Here is a 22,268-nt window from a genome sequence, read left to right as displayed (position 1 = left end):
CCGTTCCAGGGCCGGCCAATCACACGCGGGCAATGGAGCCGGCAGGGCCCGCCCCCTCCCCTCTTGGACCCGAATAACCTGACCCAAACCTGAGTTTAGCCTGGAGCCACGACGCTCTCGGCCAATGAGGGCGTCGACTCAGGGCAGTGGGCGGGAAAAGTCTCCATGGCAGCGGTGGAAGGACAGCGACAGGAGCCATTAGCTGCCGTCGGCGGCGCTTGGCAGCGGCGCGGGCGGAGCGGGGTTTCGTAGGGGCACTGACGGGAGGGCCGACGGGGAGGGGACGAACGAGACTTGGCCAATGGGAGCGGCGAGAGCGCCCAGCCACTGAGGAGCGGCGGCCGCCTCGACCAATGGGACCTCCGGCTGCCGGTGGTGGGGCGGGCCCGGCGGCGCAGACGGGAGGCGCGGCGTCCGTGTCTGACGAGAGCTGGAGCAGGCAGTGGGAGGTGGTGGCGGCGGCGGCGCGGGTGCTTGAGGAGGAGGAGGCGGAGGAGGAGAAGCGGGTGAGGGGCGGCGCGGGGCCCGACCTCTGAGCCCCCTCTCGGCCCCCAGCCCGCGCCGCCTTGGCTCGCGGTCGCCCCCAGCCCCGACCGTCCCCCGCCCCGCCCGGCCCCTCCTCGTGTCCAGGCGCCCGCGTCTCCCGGCCCTTCGGTGGGCCTCAGGCTGCTGCGGGTGCCCAGCCGCTTCCCTGTGCTTCCTCACCTAGGCCCCTCCCCGCACTCCCGGGCGTGAGCGGGCCCCTCGGGTCGCCCTGCGACTCTCCACTCCCCTCCCTGGACCTCAGGCCCTTCCCCTGCACTCTCACTGCCCGCCAGGCCCCCGTCTGCTTCCCCACTGCTGCCGCGGACCTCAGCCCCCGCTCCTGGACCCTCAGTGCCTGCCCAGGTCCCTGCCTGGACCCCAGGCTCGCTCCTCCCTGACGGGCAGGACTTGCCCCTTCTCCGCCTGTCCAAGCCCGGCTGTGGACCCCTCTGTCCCCCTCCACCTCCTCGGGACCTGCCCTCGACCCCAGGGCTCCACTCTGGCCTTCGCGAGGTCGTCCCTGACGTCCAGGCCTCCCCGGCGTGCTCCGGGTCCAGCAGGCACCCCCGGCCCTCTCCCGGCCCCAGCGCTCTTCTGTGCAGTCTGTGTATTTCGTCTTTACCCACATCCCTCTTTGCAGCTTCCGCTCAGTCCGGCGCCCTCTCTCAGCGTCCCCTCCTTCATCCCCAGCCTTCCTGTCTTTTCTAGAACCCCTTTCCCCAGCTCTAGCTGCTGATCCCTCTTCGACTCCCCCTCCCCTGCGGTCCCCCATGGACTCTCCCTGAAGCACCGCGGTCTGGATGGTCTGGATGCCCAGCCGGCCCTCCGCCGCCGTCAGGGTTAGGGGTCTTGTTTTGTTTCCTTTTGCTAATTCCCTTCTTTCTCCCCTTTTGATAGACCTGTTCTGCCTCTCCATATCATTCCTTTTCTCTCCCCCCTTCCCCCCTTTGTCTTCTGAGCACCCCCCCCCCAGAATCCTTGGAGAGGGAGCAGGTGCTGGGATCCCTCCTCCGCTCTCCCTCCCCTCACCCCACCTCCAGGCTGCCTGGGGCTTCACCCAGAGCCTCCTGATGATTCCCAGGAGCTGTTGGTTGGGGGGAGGACGGGGGAGTGGGAGGGAGGTGGAGGCTGAGACCAACAAGCGTGGGGGTGGGTGGAGGAACAGTCTGTGCTAGAGGGTGGGAAGCCTTGGACTTTTCCTCAGTGAGGGCTGGAAGTGGAAATGGGTTCCCCCGACTCCCACCTCCTGCCCGGCTAAGCTTTTAGGGTTATCCCTGACTGCCAATTAATCAGTCTTCCCTGGGCCTGTAGGGACTGTGCCTGCGTGTGTGCGTGCGTGCGTGCGTGTGTAGGGGGGGTGCGAGGGGGCATGAGGGAATCTGCGTGTGAGTGTGTGGGTTGTGTGTGCCGGGGGACTGGTGTCTGTGCCCCAGAGTGTGAAGATACTCATGACGGTGACGGGCGTCCTTTCGGGGCTTCCCCGCTGTCGGAGTACTTGTTGCATCCCGTCCTCGCTGAGGGCCCTGCAAAGTCAGTCTTGCTTTACGCCCTGATTTGTAGATGAGACTGGAGACCAAAAGGCTTGCCAAATCCTGTGCAGCTCAGAAGTGGGAGTCCCGGGGCGCTGCCCCTGCCCCTCCATTGCCCCCTCCACTCTGGGCCAGAGGCAGCATGGTCCGTGGGGCACCATGGGACCCGACAGAGTGACAGCCAGAGAGCTGTGTGAGAACGACGACCTTGCCACCAGCCTTGTCCTGGACCCCTACCTCGGCTTCCGTACCCATAAGATGAACGTCAGGTGAGGCGGCCTGGGACAGGGAGGACCCGGGGCCGGCCGGGACCCCTTCCCTTCCTCCACACCCTGGCAGCCCCGAGTGGGGGTGGGGGCGGGGCCGGGAAGGCCCGGAGGGAATAGGCCAAGGCCCTGGGACCCAGGCATGCCCTCTCCCCCAGCCCTGTGCCCCCGCTGCGGCGACAGCACCACCTGCGCTCAGCGCTGGAGGCCTTCCTGAGGCAGCGGGACCTGGAGGCTGCGTACCGGGCCCTGACGCTGGGAGGCTGGATGGCCCACTACTTCCAGAGCCGGGGCCCTCGGCAGGAGGCTGCCCTCAAGACCCACGTGAGGGCGCCCTTCCCTTCCCCCACCCTCAGCCCACGTGTCCTCCCTATCACCTCGGCTTGTCCTGGGTCCTCCACCCTGCCTGGCTGAGCTTCTGGAGCCCCAGCCTCCAGGTCCCTCCGCGAAGCGCCAACCCTCCCCCCTGAGACTCCCTAACTTCCTAGCCATTGGGTCCATCTGAGACGAGGCTCAGAGAATCCTAGGAGAGTTGGGGGCCCTCGGAGGTGGAGCACAGGGAAACTGAGACCCCCAAGAGGGGAAGTGAAGTCCCCAAGACCACACAGCAAGTCAGTGGCAGAGCAGGCCTAGGACCCAGGAGAGAGAGGGCCGAGGATGACCCTGCCCCAGCTCCTCACCCCGCCCACCCCGTCACCTCCCCCAGATCTATCGCTACCTCCGAGCCTTCCTGCCTGAAAGCGGCTTCACCATCCTGCCCTGTACGCGCTACTCCATGGAGACAAATGGAGCCAAGATTGTGTCTACCAGAGCTTGGTAAGAGGCCAGAGCATACACACCAGGGCCCTGGAGGCTGCTGGGAGAGAAGACCTCTGCAGACGAGGGGAGAAGCCTCTGCGGCTGAGGCCAGGCCCAGGCCCACAGACCCTCTTTGCCTATCGCAGCCCCAGTGGGAAATGAGAACCCCGTGGGACCCCAGGGTTCCAGGGACTGCTGGGGAAGTACCATTTGTGCCCACGGGGGCAGGAGGCCAGGGCAGGAGAGGCTGCTGCTGGGTAAGGGACAGGACAGTGAGCAAGACGGACCCTGCCAGCCATGTACGGTGTAGCTAGAATGCAGGTGGTCACTGGGTACACCCACAGGTCCTGACCACAGCTGCTCAGGTCTTCAGGAGCCATGAGGGAATTTTGAGTGTTCTTGGGAACTGGCCTAAGCAGAGGCCCACCAGAGAGTCTGCTGAAGCATGGCGGTGGCAGGGGAGTGGGGCGCTGGGTGACAGTTTGCAGGGCGTTACTAGCGCTCATGGGGAGTCCAGGCAGAAGAACCACTTGTGTGAGACCCAAGGGCAGTTGGGGCTGGAGGACGAGCCCAGGGCGAGCAGACAGCAGGAGGGGTGCCTGTCTGGGTACCATCCTGTGTCAGAGGATGCTGGATCCAGGAAGCACCCCAGGGAGGTGAGTGGATTGGCAAAAGCCAGGAGGAGGACCACGGTGGCAGCAGCGGCCTGCAGGAGGCCCAGTGCCCTGGTCCCTGGAGGCCCCCGTCTGCTGAGACACTGGGCTGGTTGGAGGCCCTGCTCACAGCCCCACGGCCTGGCCTCTTGGCAGGAAGAAGAATGAGAAGCTGGAACTGCTGGTGGGCTGCATCGCGGAGCTGCGGGAGGCGGACGAGGGGCTGCTGAGGGCTGGGGAGAACGACTTCAGCATCATGTACTCCACCCGGAAACGGAGTGCACAGCTGTGGCTGGGCCCGGCAGCCTTCATAAACCATGGTGGGGGTGGGGGCAGGGCGGGGTGGGGGTGGGGGGAGGGGGAGAGGGAGAGGAATGGGGGATGACCCCCGCTCTGCCCAGCCCTCCGCTCACCTGAGTTTCTTTTCTCCCCCACCCTCCCCTCGATGCTCTAGACTGCAAACCCAACTGCAAGGTGAGACTTGGGGACCCCCCCAATGGAGGAGTGGGCATGGGGGAAATGAGGGGGCCCCGGGGAGCGGCATGTGACTAGCCAGAAAGTGGCCGGAGCCCCACAACCCCGTTTGTGCCTGCAGCTATTGGAGGGGGGAGGGGCCGTGGCCAGAGTTGTGGCTGCGGCCCTTGGAGGGAGGAGGGAGGAGCGTGGTGATGGGGACACAGGAAGTGCCACTGCACCTGGATACCCCCTGGCCTGGCCTGGCCTCTTGCGGAGCAGGGAGGCTGTCCAGAAGTCCCGCCAGAGCCCAGCACTGAAGGAGAACTAGGATTTTCCTCGGTGTTGGAGGAAAACTGAGGCGTGTCAGGGCATCCCAGACGGATATACCTCAGTGGAGGGCCAGGAGGTAGGCCCGGCACGGTTACTCTGGCCTTGTGTGCCACAGAGGAGCTCAAGTCATCACCATGGACGCTCTGGCTAGGTGAATGATGGGGTTGGGTTTTGAGATGGCCTGGCAGCCCATGAGCCACAGGCTTGGCAGGCAGGAGAGGGACTAGAGGCTGGCGTGTGACCTGGTGTGTAACTGAGTGAGAAGCTGGCTCCAGCTGGAGTCCGGGGGAATAGAGAGGACAAGGACAGAAGACCCTGCTGTGCACGGTGGGGATCAGGAGGGTAGGTGGGTGGTGAGAGCCACCCCCAAGCACGTGTGAGGCTAGACTGCAGGCACGGAGGGGAGTCCCACTCCTCCCAGACCAGGAACGGGGCCAGGAGCAGGAGGCGGAGGCAAGAGGCAGGGGCAGGAGGTGGGAGTGGGATCGGGGCAGGAGGCTGGGGCAGGAGGCTGGGGCAGGGACAGGAGGCAGGAGGGGCCTGGGCGGGCGGCTCTCACAGACTGTGGCTGCAAAGCAGACAGGCACTGGGAAGGGAGACGGCCAAGACTGGCAGAGGTTGGACCTGGCTGCTGGGGTACAGGCTGGTAGGGAGTCAGTTGTGGGTCTAGGGTGGTCTGGGGGTTAGAGGAGGAGTGCAGGAAGGAGTAGGCAGTGTGCACTGCCAGGGGCCAGTTGGATCATCATCCTGCAGGGAGGGTGGGGGCCAGCAAATGGGCGGAAGCTCAGGGAATGTGTGCAGAGGGCAGTCCCTGGAGGGATGCCCCCACCAGAGGACTCTGGGCTCCCAGCCCCTGCCACTCCTCGTCCCTGTCCCAGTCCCAGCCCTGGGAGTGTGCTTGGCTAGGAGGGGTGGAGGCCGGCAGCCACCAGGACCAGCGCTGAGCAGCCTGGGCCCCCAGTTTGTGCCCGCAGATGGGAACGCGGCCTGCGTGAAAGTGCTCCGGGACATCGAGCCAGGGGACGAGGTCACCTGCTTCTATGGGGAGGGCTTCTTTGGTGAGAAGAATGAGCACTGTGAATGCTACACGTGTGAGAGGTGAGGTGCCCAGGAGGGGTCCTGGGGAGGAGGGCAGCGACCAGGACGTGCTTCCTCAAGGCCTGCTTCCTTCCTTCTCCCTCCTGCCACCCCAGGAAAGGCGAAGGAGCCTTCCGCCTGCAGCCCAGGGAGCTCCTACCGCCGCGGCCCCTGGACAAGTATGAGCTCCGGGAGACCAAGAGGAGGCTGCAGCAGGGCCTGGATGGCGGTGGTCGCCTGCTGGGCCCCAGGGCCTGTGCTCACCTCTCCGCGCTGCGCCGGGACCCGTTCTGTGGTGAGCACCCCTCCAGTCCCGCCCTTGTCTGTTCTGCCACCTCTGGCCCCCCTGCCCACCTATCTGTGCTGCCAGCTCCTGACTTCCGTCGCCCCCATGCCCCCCTTGTCCTGCCACCACCTGCCATTGCCCTTGGTGGTGGGGGGGGGATTTGCCAGAGCCCAGCTCATGCTCCATTCTCTCCCCTGCACCCCCCCCCCCCGGGCCTCCACAGCAGCCTGCCAGCCCTGCTGCCCTCTGCCCTGTGGTGCTCGCCCGGAAGCCTCGCCCCTCTGGCTCCAGTGGCTGCCGCAGCCCCCACTCCGAGTGCGGCCCCGGAGGCGCCGACGCCCTCAGCGGCGGCGGGCCCCAGCGCCCCCCGTTCTCCGCGCTGCCCGTGTCTCCCTGCACCAGTGGGGCGGCTGTGGCCCCCGCTGCTGCCTGCGTGCAGAGGCCCTGGTGGCCCTGGGCCCAGCCCCCCGTGCCCACTGGGCCCCTCAGCAGGACTGGCACTGGGCCCGGCGCTACGGGCTGCCTTACGTTGTGCGTGTGGACCTGAGCCGGGTGGCTCCAGCCCCACCTGCTGCCCCCACCCCGGCTGGGACCCCAGGCCCTGCCCCCATCCCCAAGCAGGCCCTCGCCTTTGCCCCCTTCTCCCCACCCAAGCGCCTGAGGCTGGTGGTCAGCCATGGCTCCATTGACCTGGACGTCAACAGTGATGGGCCGTGACAGGCTGGACAGGGAGGCCCCAGGCCAGGAGAGGAAGGAATCCCTCCGAGCCCCCCTCCCTCCGAGCCCCAAGTTCTTGGGGACTCACTGACCTCTAGAAGGAGCCATTGGCTGGCCCTAGGCCCCAGCACAGTTCTGCCCTGGGCTGGGATGGTTTGGGGACACCCGGGGGTGTGACCCCTGACCCTTTGTGACTGCTGTCCCCTGAGCCACCCCCACCCCAGCAGGGTACCGTGGCTGCTGCTGCCTTCCTACCCCAACTCCAGCCTCAGGACTGCAGGAGCTGCTCCCTTCCCCACCCACCTCCTTCCTGCCCAGGGAGCAAAGCCATAAGGGGTAGGGGCCGCCCTGTGGCATCTCCCCAGAAGCCCAGGCCTCAGGAGGCAACAGAGCTGACCCAGGGTGGCACTGCCTAGAGACCGCATGACAGAGGGGAGAGGAGTGGGCTTGCTCCTGGCTCTGCGACTGTCTGAGGCAAGGGGCTGTCTGGGACACATCCTCACCAGCTTGGGGGGGGGGGTCTCAGGGAGGCCGGATGCGACCTCATCTTTCTCATGGTGCTATCCCTGGTGCTACTGGGGTGTGGGGGGGGTCCCTCCCCTCCCCCACACCAGAATGGGGTATGTTGGGGGATTGGAAGCACTTGAACTTTTTATTTTATTAAAACCTTGTTATAAGCAGCACCCTTTGTAGCTTTTCATTTTGATTGACATTTTGAGGGGATGTTGTCAGCCTGCTAAGACCCTCAGCCCTGCTGGGGAGACCAGGCCGGGGGGAGGTGGCCAGGGCTCTGGGGGCCTCTGAGTTCAGAAGGGTGAAGGGTCCACAGGCTGTCGCTGGGGATGGCGGGGGACAGAGGTGAGAGTCACATCTCAGCCTGAAGCGTGCTTCTGAAGAGGGCCCCACGTGAGAGAGGACGCCTGCCATCGTTCAGACAAGGTGACATTCCGGCAAGAAGAGGGACTCGCTACCGGCCCCCCCACCCCCGACACAGGGGGCCCGGCCACCCCTCTGAAGTCAGCTGCGCCCGCACCCTCGTCTGTGTGCTGTCGGCCCAGCTCTGGGGGACCAGGGCAGTGGGCCTGCTCAAGCTGCTCAGGACCCAGGTCCGTGGGGATTCTGCCGCCCCACCTCATTCTCCCCTCCACCACAGGAGGTGCCCAAGAAATGAGGACAGCTCTCTAGACCAGTGAGCTCAGGTGGTGCGGGCCTGAGGCCTTCCCTCTCCGGAGCATCAGGTGGGGCTGGGGGCTGAGCGGTGGGAGGGGCGGGACCCAGCAGAGCTGTAACCTTTCTCCAGTTCCTTCCATCTGCAGAGGGCCCCCCCCTTCCTTTCAGGAGATAGTGAGAGAGCCCATCTCTCCTCCCTGTGGCTCCTAGTGCCCATGGTCATTTCCTCCCTCCTGTTAACGAGGAAGGAGAAGAGAACGCAGAGGGATGGCTTCTGTAAAGAAAGGGGCCTCCGCCCGGACTGGCAAGCAGGTGCCCTCACCGAGGCTTCTGGACAGGGCTCAGAGCTGGGAGCCGCCTCCCAGACGGCCACAGGGTGGCCAGCTGGGAGCCGCCTCCCAGACGGCCACAGGGTGGCAAGAACCTCTGGAAATTCTGCTTTAAATGTAGCAAGTGCACATGTGCCTGTGGGTTCTTCTCAGGGAAGAGGGTTTGAAGCCTTGCTCTGATTCTCAAGAGTGTCTCGAACCCCAAAAGCAGAGATCAGAGGCATGGCCTCCATCTTGAGCCAGCTGACGTGTGTGTTGTAGGCTGAGGAGCACCAGTTGTGACAAAGGTGTTTCCTGACCTTTCCCAATGGCCCCTTGGGGCCAAGGCCACCCCTGCTGAGAGTCAGGGAAGACCTCCAGGGCAGGAACTGCGGCCCCTTTCATAGATGGCTTGCAGCATCCACCTTGCTGGCAGTTTCCGCCCTGACCAGCCCCGCCCCCATAAGGGCCCCCAGCCCAGAGCCACTGGGAAATGCGCGGAGCCCACGTTGAGTCCAGGAAAGTGTCAGGACCTGGAGGGCTTGGCATCAGGAGCTCCCCCTGGTGGCTCAGGCCCCAGGGGCGGGGGTAATAAGGGCCGCAGGCCTTGGGTCCTAGAGCCCCATATGATGCAGGCAGCCTGAGGGAGGACAAGGGGAAGACCCTGAGATGAAGGAAAGAAGGAGCTGTGAGAAACAAAGTAACTGCAGCTCCCAGGACAAGGGCTGTGCTCTGCTCTCTCCTCTCCCCAGCTCACTGTCCTCTCTGGTGGCTAGGAGGGCAGCAGAGCCAGGTGCTCCCCAGGCCGGCGCCCCAGTCCTGGGCCCACGTGTCTCCTGGGGGGGGGGGTGCTCTCCTACCCTGCCAACGCCATGTGTGTTGACCAGATGGCTCCAGCAACTCCAGGCCCCTGTTGGTGGGCCGGCCGGCCTGGAGCAGCTTGGTTGAGGAGGGATCCAGGCTTCCCGTCGCTGCCACCGTCGGGTGTGGCGTGGGGTACCAGCATTGAACCGCCGCACTAATTCTGAGTTCCTCGAATCGCCCACACAGACCGAGCCTCCTGCACATGCACCCCGAGAACACCGGGCTGTGTAACTCCTAACAGCGGCATCCTCCCAGCAGCCCTGTGACCTACCCGTGTTATCACCGCATGGGGGTGAATGACCGTGGTGCAGAGGGTTTAGGGAGTCTGTCTGGACTGGAGCTGCACCACACGGCTTCCATGGGGGGGCGGAGAGCGGGTGCCTCGGGGTTTGGGGAGCAAAGGATGAAGGCTGCTGAGCCCCTTGGTGATTCTGAGCCTCCGGAGGCACCTGAGCCTGTCTGCAGAGATGGAGGAAGGAGCTGGCTGAGGTCTGCAGAGATGGGAGGAGGAGAGATGGACTGAGGGCGAGGGGGAAGAGGGGAAGGAGGTGGCGATAGCAGGGGTGCAGTTGGGAGGGGGAGAACTAGTGAGAGGCCTCAGTTTCCTCCAGCCGGTCAGGCTGCTGCAGGTCCGTGAGGCTGACATCAGGTGCTTCCGAGGAGCTGGTAGAGGAGCAGTGGAACAGGTGTTCAGAGTTTGGGGCCTGGGAGTTCGCAGCGATGTTGGTGTAGATCCTGCCTTGGGATCCGGCATCCACAGGACCGTGGAGGCAGAGTGTAAAGAATGTTCCAGAATGGGGCTTCTGGGTGGATCAGTCAAGTGTCTGCCTGGGGCTCAGGTCACAATCCTGGAATCTGATTTTCCCTCTGACCCTTCCCCCTCTCTCATGCTTTCTCTCTCAAATAAATAACTAAAATATATATTTTTAAGAATCTTCCAGAAGAGGAGCACATGGGTGGCTCAGTCAGTTAAGGGTCTAACTCTTTTTTTTTTTTTTTTAAGATTTTATTTATTTTATTTGACAGACAGAGACCTCAAGGAGGCAGAGAGGCAGGCAGAAAGAGAGAGGGGGAAGCAGGCTCCCTGCTGAGCAGAGAGCCCGATGCGGGGCTCGATCCCAGGACCCTGGGATCCTGACCTGAGCCGAAGGCAGAGGCTTTAACCACTGAGCCACCCAGGTGCCCCAAGGGTCTAACTCTTGATTTTGGCTCAGGTCATGGTCTCAGGGTGGTGAGATCGAGCCCCATGTGGGGCTCTGCTCTCTCTCCCTTACCACTCCCCCCGGCTCACACAAGCGCAGGTGCCTTCTCTCTCTCTCTCCAAAATAAATAAAATTTTTAAAATGTTCCAGAAGTGGTCGAGGAATGATGGTGGGGAGGATCCTGGGCCAAAGATGGAAAGGAAGAGGAAGGCTAGGAGTGGCTTCTGGGCAGCCAGCAAAACACTCTAGGCACTGGTACCCTGGGGGAGGTCAAGAGGCTGGCTGGGGCTGCGTGGGTGTCAGGCCCTGTGGTCAGAGGCTACCTGGGTGACCTCACTGAGTGTCAGACACCCATCAGCCCCATTCGGTGACTCAGACCTGCTTTGCCTGTGTCCCTTGATCCAGCAGCGCAGGCACTAGAGTGGGAAGCCACTAGCCCTTCCTGTAGCTCTCAGCACACCCTGCACCCTCCTGTGCCCTCCTGCTTCTCAGGCTGTGGTTGGAGCAAGGGAGTCCTGGGGCAAGATATCTGGGTGCTGCCATCCCAGCATATGAGACACCGGGGGTGTGCCCTGGATGGGGTGATGAGGGCAGTGTAGAGGGTATGCAAGGGTGGGAGAAGTCATCAAGGGGGATGGGAGGAGTGAGGAGCAGGATTGAGCCAGTCCTCCCCTGAGTCCACTCAGCCCCTCCCATCAACCCACCTCTCCTGGTAATAGGACTCTGCATCATCTGGGTTTACAGCTGGGGAAACTGAGGTGCACACAGGTCAAGAGACTTGTTCAGGTGTTATGATTAGTAATAGCCACCTTTGAACCCCAGGATTGAACAGGCCTCTTGAGACTACTTCAGGCAGAGTGTGGGTCCAGGCTGTTCAAGAAGCGTACAGCTTCTGGGAGGAACAGTGGGATCCAGTCCTCCCCTTGCCCAGGACTCAGGCCCAGGCTAGAATCCCAGGGCTCTGTGCTTATGAAGGGTGACTCCTCAGCCTTGTTAGGGGGTGGCAGGTTGGAAGGAGGACAGCAGGGGGGCGGGTGGTTAGACAGGTGACATTTCAAGGGGCATTTGGAATCAATGCTGCCACCTCTGAGGCTGGCTGAAGGCAGATCCAGTGCCTGGATGGGGCAGGAGCAAAGCATTATCCAGACAGGAGCCCGGAGCATCCTGCAGAAGCATCCTGGAGAACGTCAGAGGAGACTGCTCTGGCCTGGGAGCAGTGCTGAAAGGACAGCGGGGCCTACAGAAGACTGCTGGGAGGGGCTCCAGCGTGAGGACAGAGTGTACTTGGGGGGGAATGGGAGTCAGACGGGGGCGGGGGAGTGACGTAGAGTGGTGAATAGCTGGTAAAGGGTCTAGAGACGGAGAGGGATAGTTGGGGTCAGCGCTGGGGGGCACACAGTCAACACCCCAGAACTTGGGAATGTAAGTCCCAAAGGAAGACTCCTTTGGGGAAGTAAGAGGGGAGGATGATCCTGAGGGAGGAGATGGAGGGCGGACCAGGTGTGGGGGCGGCTGCTGGCTGCTGGAGGTACTGGAGCGGGCGCAGGAGAGGCTGGGCTGCATCCCACTCTGGAGACCCCACGATCCTCCTTCCACCCCTGCCCCCTCTCCCATCAGCACCAGTAGTGCTAGCTGCAGGGCCCTGACACAGGAAGGACTTCTCCAGCCCCCACACCACATATTAAGAAGAAATATCAGCAGCAACAGAGCTTTATTGGTGGTTTAGAGACTGGGGAGTGTACAGCTGGGGCCGGGGCTCCGGGAGACGCCAGGACGCGGGGTCAGTGCGCTGATCGTTCGGAGGAGCGGCACTCAGACCGTCAGATTTTGCCGGCGAAGGTCCCGTCCTGGATCTGTTCGGTCCAGCGCCGCACCTGGGAAGGGGCGGGCGGGGGTGGGAGAGGAGGCCGAGGGCGCCGGCTCAGCTCCACGGAACCCGGCACCCCCGGCCGGCCGCCGGCGCCCCCCCGGCCTGCTCACCCAGCTCATGGGGCACAGCGAGTGGAACACGCGGAAGTAATACTCGCAGGGTTGCGTGCTCTTCCCGCGGCGGTTCATTCTCTTGACACAGCGGTGGTAGTCTGCAGGGTGGGGCCCGGCGAGCCGGCGGGGTGGCTCTGCGGCCCCGCCCCGGCTCTCCCGGCCTGGCCCCGCCCATCACACCGCCCCCAACAATGGCCCCACCCCCTCCGTGGCCTAGCCCTCCACGACTCAATCCCGCCCCTCCACTCCAGGCCCCGGCCCTGGCCAAGCGCTCGCGCTGTATCTCTACATCTTTGTATCTCTCTCTGTCTCTCTACCTCTCTCTGTATATCTCTCTCTCTCTCTTTCACTCCCTCCCTCCCTGCCTCGCCGCTACCTCGTCAGACCAAGTTCCTCCCCCTCCCGGGAAGACCCCGCCTAGCCCTCCCTTGCCCCGCTCCTGGACTTGGTCCGGTCCTCGCCAGGCCGCGCGCCTCCACGACCAGACCCCGGCCCACCATGGTTGGCCCACCCACTCCAGACCAAGCCCCGCTCCTCCAGGGCTCCATCCTCGCCGCTCCACACCAGGCCCCGCCCACTCCCGACCAGGCCCCGCCCCACCATCGTCGGCCCACCCCCTCCAGACCAGGCCCCGCCCCTCCAGGACTCGGTTCTCGCCACTCCATACCAGGCCCCGCCCCTGCGGACGATGGTCCCCTTCCCTTCCATCCAACGGTCACCGCCGCCAAGTCGGGTCCCCGACCCTCTCCCCATCTTCAGGTGGGGCGCGCCCCTTCCTGCCTCCCCTCTCTCACCCCCTGCCCCTAACCTGGCCCGCAAGGTCTCACCCAGGAAGTTCTGGTAGCAGTTTCGGGTCTGGTTCTGGTTGGGGAAGCGCGGGTCGAAGGGCGGTGTCGACCATTTCCCCTTGGGGGGCTTCTGGGAATCGACATCCAACATCCACGGAGGCGGCAGCTCCTGAGTGGGAAGGGGGCTCCGTGGCGCTCGGGAGCGCCCCTCGTTCCGACCCACACCCCGCTGCTGGCCCCGACCCGAAGGCCAGCCCCTGGCCCAACCGCCCTGCCCTCACCAGAGTGATGTTAGCGTGTCACTGGGTCAGCTGTGGTGTGGGACCGTCCAGGGGTACCCGTAGCTTCTGAGTCTCCCGGGTCCAGCTCACAAGAAACCCGACCCCCAGCAGGATTGGCTGGGACCCCTGGACCCCAGCCAATTGGAGCCGCTGCGCTGCAGGGGATGTTCTAGGGCGTGGGGCGGGGTCTGCGCGGACCTCTCTTCCGCCTCCTGCCCCCAGCTGCACCAAGCTCTTGAGGTTCTCCCGCGCACACACAGGCATCCAGGCACGACTTTTGCTGAGTCTGACTCAGGCTTTTAATCTCTGCGAAGCTGGGCCACCCCGCGGGCTCTCCCCCGTCCCGCTCCCCGCCCCCCCCCCCAATATATAAAGGTATAGATAGCTCTGGTCTCTGCCGGAGAGGGAGCATACCCCCGCCCGGCCTTTTCAGCACCCTGCTTCTTAGTGGTAGAGGTGCACAGCACCCTGGGGGCCTGTGAGGAAGAGGAAAGAGCCAGGGTGGGGTCTGAGCTCCCGGACTCCGGTGCGAGGACTTGGGCGGGTCTGCGGGGTCTCGGGCTACCTGGCCAAGCTGGGCTCCTTTGGACACTTTGGCAACTGAGATCGAGTTCCCGGAATCCCGCTATTGAGGGCTCTCGGTACTGAGCATGCTGGAGAGAGAGAGAAAGCCAAAGGAGGCTTTGGAGGCCACAGTTTACTGAGTGCTCAGTAAACCCGTCCCAAACGGAGCATGAGATGGAACGGGGTCCCCATTGCGTCTTCCTGGCCCGGCGGGCCTGCAGGCTCCTCTCCTCCTGCCTAGTCGCTACCAAGCCCAGCTGTGCACCATTCACCCCACATCCAACTGCGCTCTGGTCACTCTCCTCTTAAGAATCGCTCTTGCGCCTGCTTCCTACCCCAGCTGCCTCTCCACATCCCTCCTCCCCTTGCAGCAAGCCACTTGCAGAAAGCTTGTCTACTCCTCCCCTCAGAATGCCCTCTTTGCCAACGCCCAGAGGTAGGTATGTAGGGATACAGTGGGGAAATACCCATCACATAAAATTTACCATTGCAATCATTTTAAAGTGTACAGTTCAGCGGCATTCGTCGCATTTGCCACGTGGTGGGACCACAACCTCTGAGCTCCAGAACATTTCATCAGCCCACAAGGAGACCCTGTTCCCCATGTGCCATCCCTCCCCATCCCAGCTCCTGGCAACCACCAGTCGGCTGGGATTTGTCTGCCCCACAATTGTCAAAAGGGCATCATCCGCAACAGGGACCCTTGCAACTGGCTCCTTTCAGCCAGCATCACCTGGCAGGTGACCTCCTGCTCTCTGTGCCTCTTCAGGCCTGCCCCATTCAACTTGTTACCACCATGTAACAAATAATCGAATCCTTGCTGATAAATCCAGAGGCCTCATCTCAGTCCCACCTCCCCCCACCTAGATGCAGCATTAGACACAACTGCTCTTTTCCCATGGTGGCCAGGATGTCTGTATCTCACCATTCTGCACACCACTACTGTGGTCTCCCCTCTTCCCAACACTTGCTTTGTTTACACTCGCTGGCCAGAGACCTCCCCTAGTCTTCTAACTTGCAGTAGCCATCCCCGAGCCCATGATTTCCCAAGTCACCTGAGACTCACGCATCCGGCTACCTAACCCACATCTTCACCAGACATCTTGGAATTCAGATGTCCAAAATGGAATTCCCGATGCTCTACCTGCCATCCATTTCATTCACAGCTTCTCTGACTGCTGCCAATGGCCACAGCATTTCCCCAGTGTCCCAGACCCCAACCCTTACACTTTCCCTTCATACCACATGGACACAATCTGTTGGCTCAGCCATCAGAGCGTCTCTAGAACCCTGTCTCCTCTCAACACCTCCAATACCTCCCCTCGTGTCCAGATCCACATCATCTCATGCCTGGATCACTACGACAGCCTCTTGCCAACTCCCAGCTTCCATCCTTGCCCGCTTACCTTCTCGATGCTTGGGCCAGAGATAGCCCTTTCTAACACACATGAATCCCAACTATTTAGCTCAATCCACCTGCCCCCAGATCAGTCATCAGCATCAAAGCCTAAGTTCTTAAACCCCCCCGGCAAGGTCTCCTGTGATCGCCACCAGTTCCCTGACTCTTCTAATGGCATTCTTCTCTCTGGAGCCCCCTGGAACTCACTCTTGGTCAACATACTGCACACTCATAACTTCCCCAGATGTGTGCACGGAACCCTCCCTCTTCTCCTCCAAGTCTTTTACAAGTGACATCAGCTCCCTGAGGCCCTCCCGGATCCACCAGTCCCATCAGTCCCATTCTGGAGGCTGCCTACCTTCACACCTAGTCCGCCCTCCTGTACTGTCTTCCCATGGAGCTACCAGCTTATATCATACAATATAATTGCCTTAGTTTTTATTGTCAGGATTCCTAACTTCATCACTACTGATAGTTTGTGTGGATCATTCTTCGCTGGGGGTGGGGTTGGAGGAAGAGCCTGTGCATTGCAGGAGGTTAAACAGCATCTCTGGGCTCTACACACAAGATGGCAAGGGCATATACTCCCCAAATTGCTCAGTGCTGAATTCCCAGTACTTAGAACAATGCCTAGCACAAAGTCAACACTCACTAAAAACCAAGTCCATGAATAAAAGTGAGAAAAGAGGGCGTGATCCTCCACCTGGCAGAGAATGGGGTTGATGGAATATATCAGTCATCACCCCAAGTACCTGGCTGAAGGGCTGAAGACATCCTGTTCCTCTTCCTTATCCCCGCTGGCAGCCAGGTCTGTCCCGCTCTCAACTTCCAAGGGTGAGGGTGAGACACCCACTGAAGACAGCCCCGTCGTGGTCACAGGGCTGAGGTCTGACATCTCCTTGGGCTCGAGAGGCTCTTGAGATATGCTGCTGAGCGGTGGGGACACCCCAGCTCCCACTTCTGACACGGGGGTCAGTGAGGTTGGCGACCGGGTTGTATCCTCCCCCTCTGATGCAGGCAAAGGGGTGGGAGACAGGGAGACATTGTCCATCTTCTGGCTGCTGGAGACACTGCCCATCTCCTGCTCAGGGAGGTAGGGCACCTCAGAAGGCCCCATGGTGTCCTGGGACAGCTCCTCCACATTTGCTTTCTCCTCTGCCCACTGATGCCTGCTCCTCTCTGCCCACCGATGTATTTTCCCCTTCACCCAGGTGCCCACTGGGGACTGCTCCCTACCCCCCACGGAGGTCCCCTCCATCAAGGGCACCCAGGAGCCCACTGGGGACTGCTGTGTACCCCCCGCTGGGGTCCCCTCTGTTGAGGGTGCCCAGGAGCTCACCGGGGACTGCTCCCTAACTGCCACTGGTTTCCTCTCTGGCGAGGGCACCCAGGAGCCCACCGGGGACTGCTCCCTACCTCCCACTGAGTTCCCCTCTGTCGAGGGTGCCCAGGAGCCCACTGGGGACTGCTCCCTAACTGCCACTGGTTTCCTCTCTGGCGAGGGCACCCAGGAGCCCACTGGGGACTGCTCCCTAACCCCCACTGAGGTCCCCTCCATTGAGGGTGCCCAGGAGCCCACCGGGGACTGCTCCCTAACTGCCACTGGTTTCCTCTCTGGCGAGGGTACCCAGGAGCCCACCGGGGACTGCTCCCTACCCCTCACTGAGGTCCCCTCCATCGAGGGTGCCCAAGAGCCCACTGGGGACTGCTCCCTAACTGCCACTGGTTTCCTCTCTGGCGAGGGCACCCAGGAGCCCACCGGGGACTGCTCCCTACCCCCCACTGAGGTCCCCTCTGTCGAGGGCACCCAGGAGCCCATTGGGGACTGCTCCCTACCCCCCACTGAGGTCTCCTCCATCAGGGGTGCCCAGGAGCCCACCAGGGTCTGCTCCCTAACTGCCACTGGTTTCCTCTCTGGCGAGGGTACCCAGGAGCCCACCGGGGACTGCTCCCTACCCCTCACTGAGGTCCCCTCCATCGAGGGTGCCCAAGAGCCCACTGGGGACTGCTCCCTAACTGCCACTGGTTTCCTCTCTGGCGAGGGCACCCATGAGCCCACCGGGGACTGCTCCCTACCCCCCACTGAGGTCCCCTCTGTCGAGGGTGCCCAGGAGCCCACCGGGGACTGCTCCCTAACTGCCACTGGTTTCCTCTCTGGCGAGGGCACCCATGAGCCCACCGGGGACTGCTCCCTACCCTCCACTGAGGGCCCCTCCATTGAGGGTGCCCAGGAGCTCAATGGGGACTGCTCCCTAAACCCCGCCATGGTCCCCTCCATCGAAGGCGCCCAGGAGCCCACTGGGGACTGCTCCCTAACTGCCATCGGTTTCCTCTCTGACGAGGGCGCCCAGGAACCCAATGGGGACTGCTTCCTAGCTGCCACTGGTTTCCTCTCTGACAAGGGTGCAGAACAGGGACTGAAGGGCCCTGTACCCTCTGCTGACATAGATGCGTGGGGAGCTGAGAGCCAGGAGGGCAGGCCGACTGCAGCTTGTCTCTGGGGGGGCTCCTTGCAGTTGGCCATGATCATCATCTTGGCGAGCGTGAGGCCTTCTACCGAGAAGGGCCTGCTCTGCTCCTCTGGGCCTCCCTCGATGGCCAGCTCCTGGGTCTTGAGCCACCTGTGCTGCTCTCCCCTCTCCTTGGATTTGAAGCCAGGCATGTCCAGGGATATCTTCTCCTTCTTTCTGTGGACCTTGTCCTCCAGCAAGCCCCGGCCCTTCAGGCCATCCAGGGTGATCTCCCGGGCTTTGCTGATCATGACTTCCTCTGACTGCTTCTTCGTGGTGGTGAAAGGCAGCTCCATGGATGTCTTCTGGGTCCTCGTCTCCAGTACATCCATCTCCTGGGTGCCCACGAACAACATGGGCTGGGGTGCCCCTTCCTGCTTCCTTCTCTCAGCTACATCCCTTCTAGGACCTTTCTCGGGCCCCAGGCCAAAATCAGCCCTCTCCGGGGTCATCTTGTACCGACTAGGTGAGGTCACAGCCTTCTGGGATGGGGTAGGGATGAACAAAGATTTCTTCCTTTGGAGAGTGGGGGACACGGCCTTTGGGGGAAGAGCCAGGGTGGGTGGGGACTTCTGAGACAGGAAAGGTATGGCTGGAGGCTTCTGAGGACTAGCCAACATAGGTGGGGGCTTCCGAGATGGGGCAGGTATGGCTTGGGCCTTCCGAGAAACAGCCGAGGTAGCTGGAGGCTTCCGGGATGCACCGTGAGCTGGTGGGGCCTTCGGGGAGGTGGTCACTACAGGTGTTGCCTTCCGAGATGGGCCCCGTGCTGCTGGGAGCTTTTGAGGGGCACCAGGCGCAGTGGGGACCTTCTGAGGAGCACCAGGTGCAGTGGGGACCCTCCGGGATGGGCCAGGGGCAGCTGAGGTCTTCTGGGATGGGGCGCGCACTGCCGAGACCTTCTTGGACTGGTCGAGGATGAATGGAACCCTCGAAGAGGTGGCCCGGGTAGATGGGGACTTCTGGGAGCGCGATGGCCGCGGCCTCTGCCCAGCCCTTTCCTTGTGCTTCCGGCCGGAGGGTAAAGCATGAGGGAAGTAGAAGGCTGGAGGGCCAGGGGCGGGGCTGAAGGAGGAAGAAGACAAGGTGCTGGTATCCGGGTCCATCAGGTCTTCAACATCCTGCTGCCACAGGTAGGCGTCCAAGCAGTCATAGGAGCCCACCAGGGAAGGCTCCTGGCTGTCCTCCGAGATGCACCGGACAGGGGTCTCCACTAAGCCTCCGAGGACCGTGCCCACCTCTGAGTCAGATGAGTGACCCTGGAGACGGGCCGAGAAACGGGAAGGATGATCAGGACCAGAGAAAGCTTGAGACCCAGGACCCAGGAGACCAGAGCCTCAGCCCCACCTCCTCCCTCAGACCCAGGAGTCCAGACCACAGCTCCTCCTCCCTCAGACCGCTCCCAGTCCCTCCTCCCCACTCAGACCCAGGAGTCCAAACTCCCAGTCCCTCCTCCCTCAGACCAAGAGTTGGGCCCCCAGTATATAGCTGCCTTGGAAGAGGACTGTGTGTGGTTGATGGTGTTGGAAATGATGCTGAAGATGGTACGGATGGTGATGCTGGGCTTCTCTGGATGGAAAGAAAGTAGTCTGAGCTTTCAGCCGAAGGGCCAGAATTTTGGGGATCCACACATGTGGGGGGTGTGCTCACCAGAAACCTGGATTTTCATCTGAGATGTGTCCAAGTAGAGTTTTGGTTGGGACCTGTAGGACCACATGATGTGACTGATGGCATTGGCACTGGGTCCTCAGCCTTCCCCTGCCTCCCCCCAGGAGCCAGACCCCCAGCCTACTTTTCTGTAGGTTTCTTCTTAGCTTGAGCATGCTCTGCATGCGACCAGATAAGAGGCACAGAATCGCCCACGGCCTGAGACTTGAATCTGCGCTTGAGGGTCTGACAGTGGAAGGAGGGATGGGGGGCAGTGAGGGAGCCCAGTATCCCTGCCCCATCCCTCCACGGCCAAGCCTGCCCAGCATGCTCACCTTGGTCTTCTTCTGTCTCTGAGATGCCATCAACTTGTAAGGAAATGTGGGCTCGGCAATCATGACTGCAGAGGAGGGGATGCTTTGAGTCAAGGTCCCGGACAGGGAGGACACAAGGAGACGCGCGGGGGGCTTGGCCAGGGAAGAAGGGGAAGGTCAGACCATGCCTGGTGCAGAAGATGCTGAGAAGCAGGGGAGAGCCTGATGGACACTGAGCCTGCTCACCTGAACGTTTGGACTGGGGCTGGGCCTGCGGACAAGAAGGGGGACAGTGAGGAGGGGTGGCCTTCTCCTGGTTTCCACATCTCCCTTACCTACTCAGCCCAAGACTCCAGGACCCCAGCCCATCCCTCTCCCAGGACTCAGGGATCCTGTCCTCTGCTCCTGCAAACCCTGGAATCTAGGCCCCCAGCCTCCTCCTCCCTAAACCAGGAGTCCATCTCCCAGCCTCTCCTCCCTCAGACCCAGGAGTCGACACACAGCCCCTCCTCCCTCAGATCCAGGAGTGCAGGTCCCAGGCCCTCCTCTGTCATCCAGGACCCTGGCCTCATTTCTTGGGGCTCTGGGTTGCAGGCTGTTGGACTTGGTTCTGAGATCTAGAACCACAGCTGCCCCAGGGTGGGGGGCAGTACCTACCTGGAGGCGCCAGGTGGAGGCAGGGGGTACCACATGGACCAGGCCCATGGTTGGTGTGCTCAGGGTCCTGGGGGCCCAGGTTGTGGCTGGCTCATGGAGTAGGTTGATGAGACGGATCCAGCGGTCAAACAGAAAGCCAAGCTCATTACCAGGGGCATCCAGCTCCAGGTAGTAGTAGCGACCTGTGACCAGGCGTAGCTTCAGGCGGCAGGCAGACAGGTCATGCACGTAGAGGTGGGCCAGGTCCAGCGGGAGCATCCTGGGGGTGGAGGAGCAGGAGATGCCAATGGCAGAGCAGGAGATGGGACAGAGCAGGAACAGATGGGGGGATGGAGGCACCCAATGAGGACCAGGTGGGAGCACTGCCTGGGGCCGCTGGGGGGGATGGAGGCACCTGGTGAGGACGAGGTTGGAGCACTCCCTGCCCTCTCCGCGCTCAGCGATCAGCAAGATGTCTGGCAGTACCAGGCCTGGCAGGGAGGCAGCCACACCCATGGTCAGACGGTTGGTTCTGTGGTGCACGTACACGGGGGCCCCTCGATTGTTCACCTGGGGGACCAGGGAGAGGGGCTGGAACCACTCCTTTCTCCAGCGGTCCTCCAGCACCCCCCGCCCAAGCCCCTGGCCACCGGAGCCCCGCCTCCACCCCACCTCATGCCTGCCTGGGTCCAAATCCCCCAGCCCGGGGGGGTTTCCAATCCCCTCCTGCCCCTCTCCGCCCCCAGGGTGCAGGAAGCTGGGGACCTGTACAAAGTTACTCTCGAACATGGGCAGCGGGCGGAGGGGCAGGTACTCGCCCTTCTGGAGGGTCTTCTGCAACTCGCCCAGAGTGGGGACCCATTTTGAGGGTCCCTGGAGTGGCTGCATGCGCTTGATGTTGCGAAACCGGTTCATGGCGGCTGGAGAAAAGGTGGGTCACCACAGATACATGATCAGGGAGCCAGGCACCTGGGCACATGGCCAGCCCAGTGTCCCCCAGCCCACCCGTCCTGGCCTTTTGGGCTTCACAGGTGCGGGAGCTCAGCGGTTCCAGAAGGTGGAGCTTCTCCAGGGCTTGGCCATGGCCCTGCAGAGGGGGGGTGGTCAGCCCTGGCCTGGGGGAGGAGCCTTCTGGTGGAGGGGCTTTGTGACCTCATCAGACACCTACGTGTAGGTCTCTTGCTGGGAACTCTCTGGGGGGCACGGATGGGTTCCTGACTCCAGGATGTGGCTTAGGGCCTGTGGCTCAGAAGCCCCAGTCCAGACCCAAACTAGTGAAAACACAGGACCCTTGTGGGGGGTCCCCGAGCCAGGGAGTGGGGGAACTGCTCTCTTGGATATTGTAAATGGATAATTAACTAAAGAGTTTCTGACTCTTAAGAAGGGAGGCCCGAGTACAGCCCCAACTCACCACTGACCTTTCTCTAGACCTTGAGTAAGACTCATACCCACACTGGGCCTCAGTTTCCCCATTTGTAACAAATTTGTGTCTGTGTGGGTTATAAAGAAAGGGAGAGACATGCGCTTTGGAAGGAGCCAGACCTCTGGCAGAATCACAGTTGTCTCTCCCTAGCTATGTAACCTTGAACAATAGCCAAAAAACCCCCTCCAGTCTCACCTTCCCTCACCCAGTCAAGTGGGTCATGATGCCTCATTCAGGGGGTCGTGTAAGTAAAACCCCACACTTCAGGCACGGCCCAGAGCAGGCACTCAGTGAGCCGTGATTCCTGACTCCTTCTGAGAGCTTATTTGGCGGGGGAAGGTGGTGACTGGTATTCTTTCACTCTAAAAAGTGTTTGTTTATTTTATTTAAATATGTCATGCAAAATACATGGTCATTGTGGAAATTCTGGATAATATAGACAGGCACAAATAAAAACAAGTCACTCAGAACTCCGATCCACCTTCTACCCTGAGGAGACCATGGTCAAAATTTTGGTGTATTTTCTTCTAGAATTTTTTATT

The 22,268-nt window shown here is 61.9% G+C and overlaps 3 protein-coding genes across 4 annotated transcripts; 1 reads left to right on the top strand and 2 right to left on the bottom strand.

Moving 5' to 3' along the window:
- The first annotated feature begins 468 nt into the window (after positions 1-468).
- KMT5C (lysine methyltransferase 5C) lies at positions 469-7,320 on the top strand. Of its 2 annotated transcripts, XM_044257605.1 has the most exons (9): positions 469-506; positions 2,086-2,323; positions 2,479-2,644; positions 3,027-3,136; positions 3,928-4,091; positions 4,226-4,245; positions 5,519-5,655; positions 5,751-5,929; positions 6,144-7,320. In XM_044257605.1, exons 2-9 carry the CDS (start codon positions 2,214-2,216, stop codon positions 6,635-6,637), a joined length of 1,380 nt encoding a protein of 459 aa, XP_044113540.1. In that variant the 5' UTR covers positions 469-506; positions 2,086-2,213; the 3' UTR covers positions 6,638-7,320. The 2 variants fall into 2 exon arrangements, with proteins under 2 accessions (XP_044113540.1, XP_044113541.1); XM_044257606.1 differs by lacking the exon at positions 469-506 and having other exon boundaries at positions 1,708-2,323; positions 6,147-7,320.
- Positions 7,321-11,873: 4,553 nt separating this feature from the next.
- Positions 11,874-13,371, bottom strand: LOC122913938 (cytochrome c oxidase subunit 6B2). Its single transcript, XM_044260586.1, has 4 exons — positions 13,234-13,371; positions 12,992-13,121; positions 12,162-12,262; positions 11,874-12,055 (listed from the first exon to the last, which is right to left on the bottom strand). The coding sequence occupies exons 2-4, from the start codon at positions 13,101-13,103 to the stop codon at positions 12,002-12,004; spliced, it is 267 nt and encodes an 88-aa protein (XP_044116521.1). The 5' UTR covers positions 13,104-13,121; positions 13,234-13,371; the 3' UTR covers positions 11,874-12,001.
- Positions 13,372-16,017: 2,646 nt separating this feature from the next.
- On the bottom strand, positions 16,018-21,218 carry FAM71E2 (family with sequence similarity 71 member E2). Its single transcript, XM_044260585.1, has 10 exons — positions 21,069-21,218; positions 20,719-20,873; positions 20,325-20,583; positions 19,914-19,938; positions 19,689-19,753; positions 19,499-19,599; positions 19,357-19,409; positions 19,199-19,275; positions 17,630-18,965; positions 16,018-16,277 (listed from the first exon to the last, which is right to left on the bottom strand). The coding sequence occupies exons 1-10, from the start codon at positions 21,216-21,218 to the stop codon at positions 16,018-16,020; spliced, it is 2,481 nt and encodes an 826-aa protein (XP_044116520.1).
- Positions 21,219-22,268: the final 1,050 nt, after the last annotated feature.

The sequence above is a fragment of the Neovison vison genome, chromosome 7 (genome assembly GCF_020171115.1).
Source record: "Neovison vison isolate M4711 chromosome 7, ASM_NN_V1, whole genome shotgun sequence".
NCBI lineage: Eukaryota > Metazoa > Chordata > Mammalia > Carnivora > Mustelidae > Neogale > Neogale vison.
Note: the sequence above shows the minus strand (reverse complement) of the source record. Positions and strands in the feature narration are given on the sequence as shown.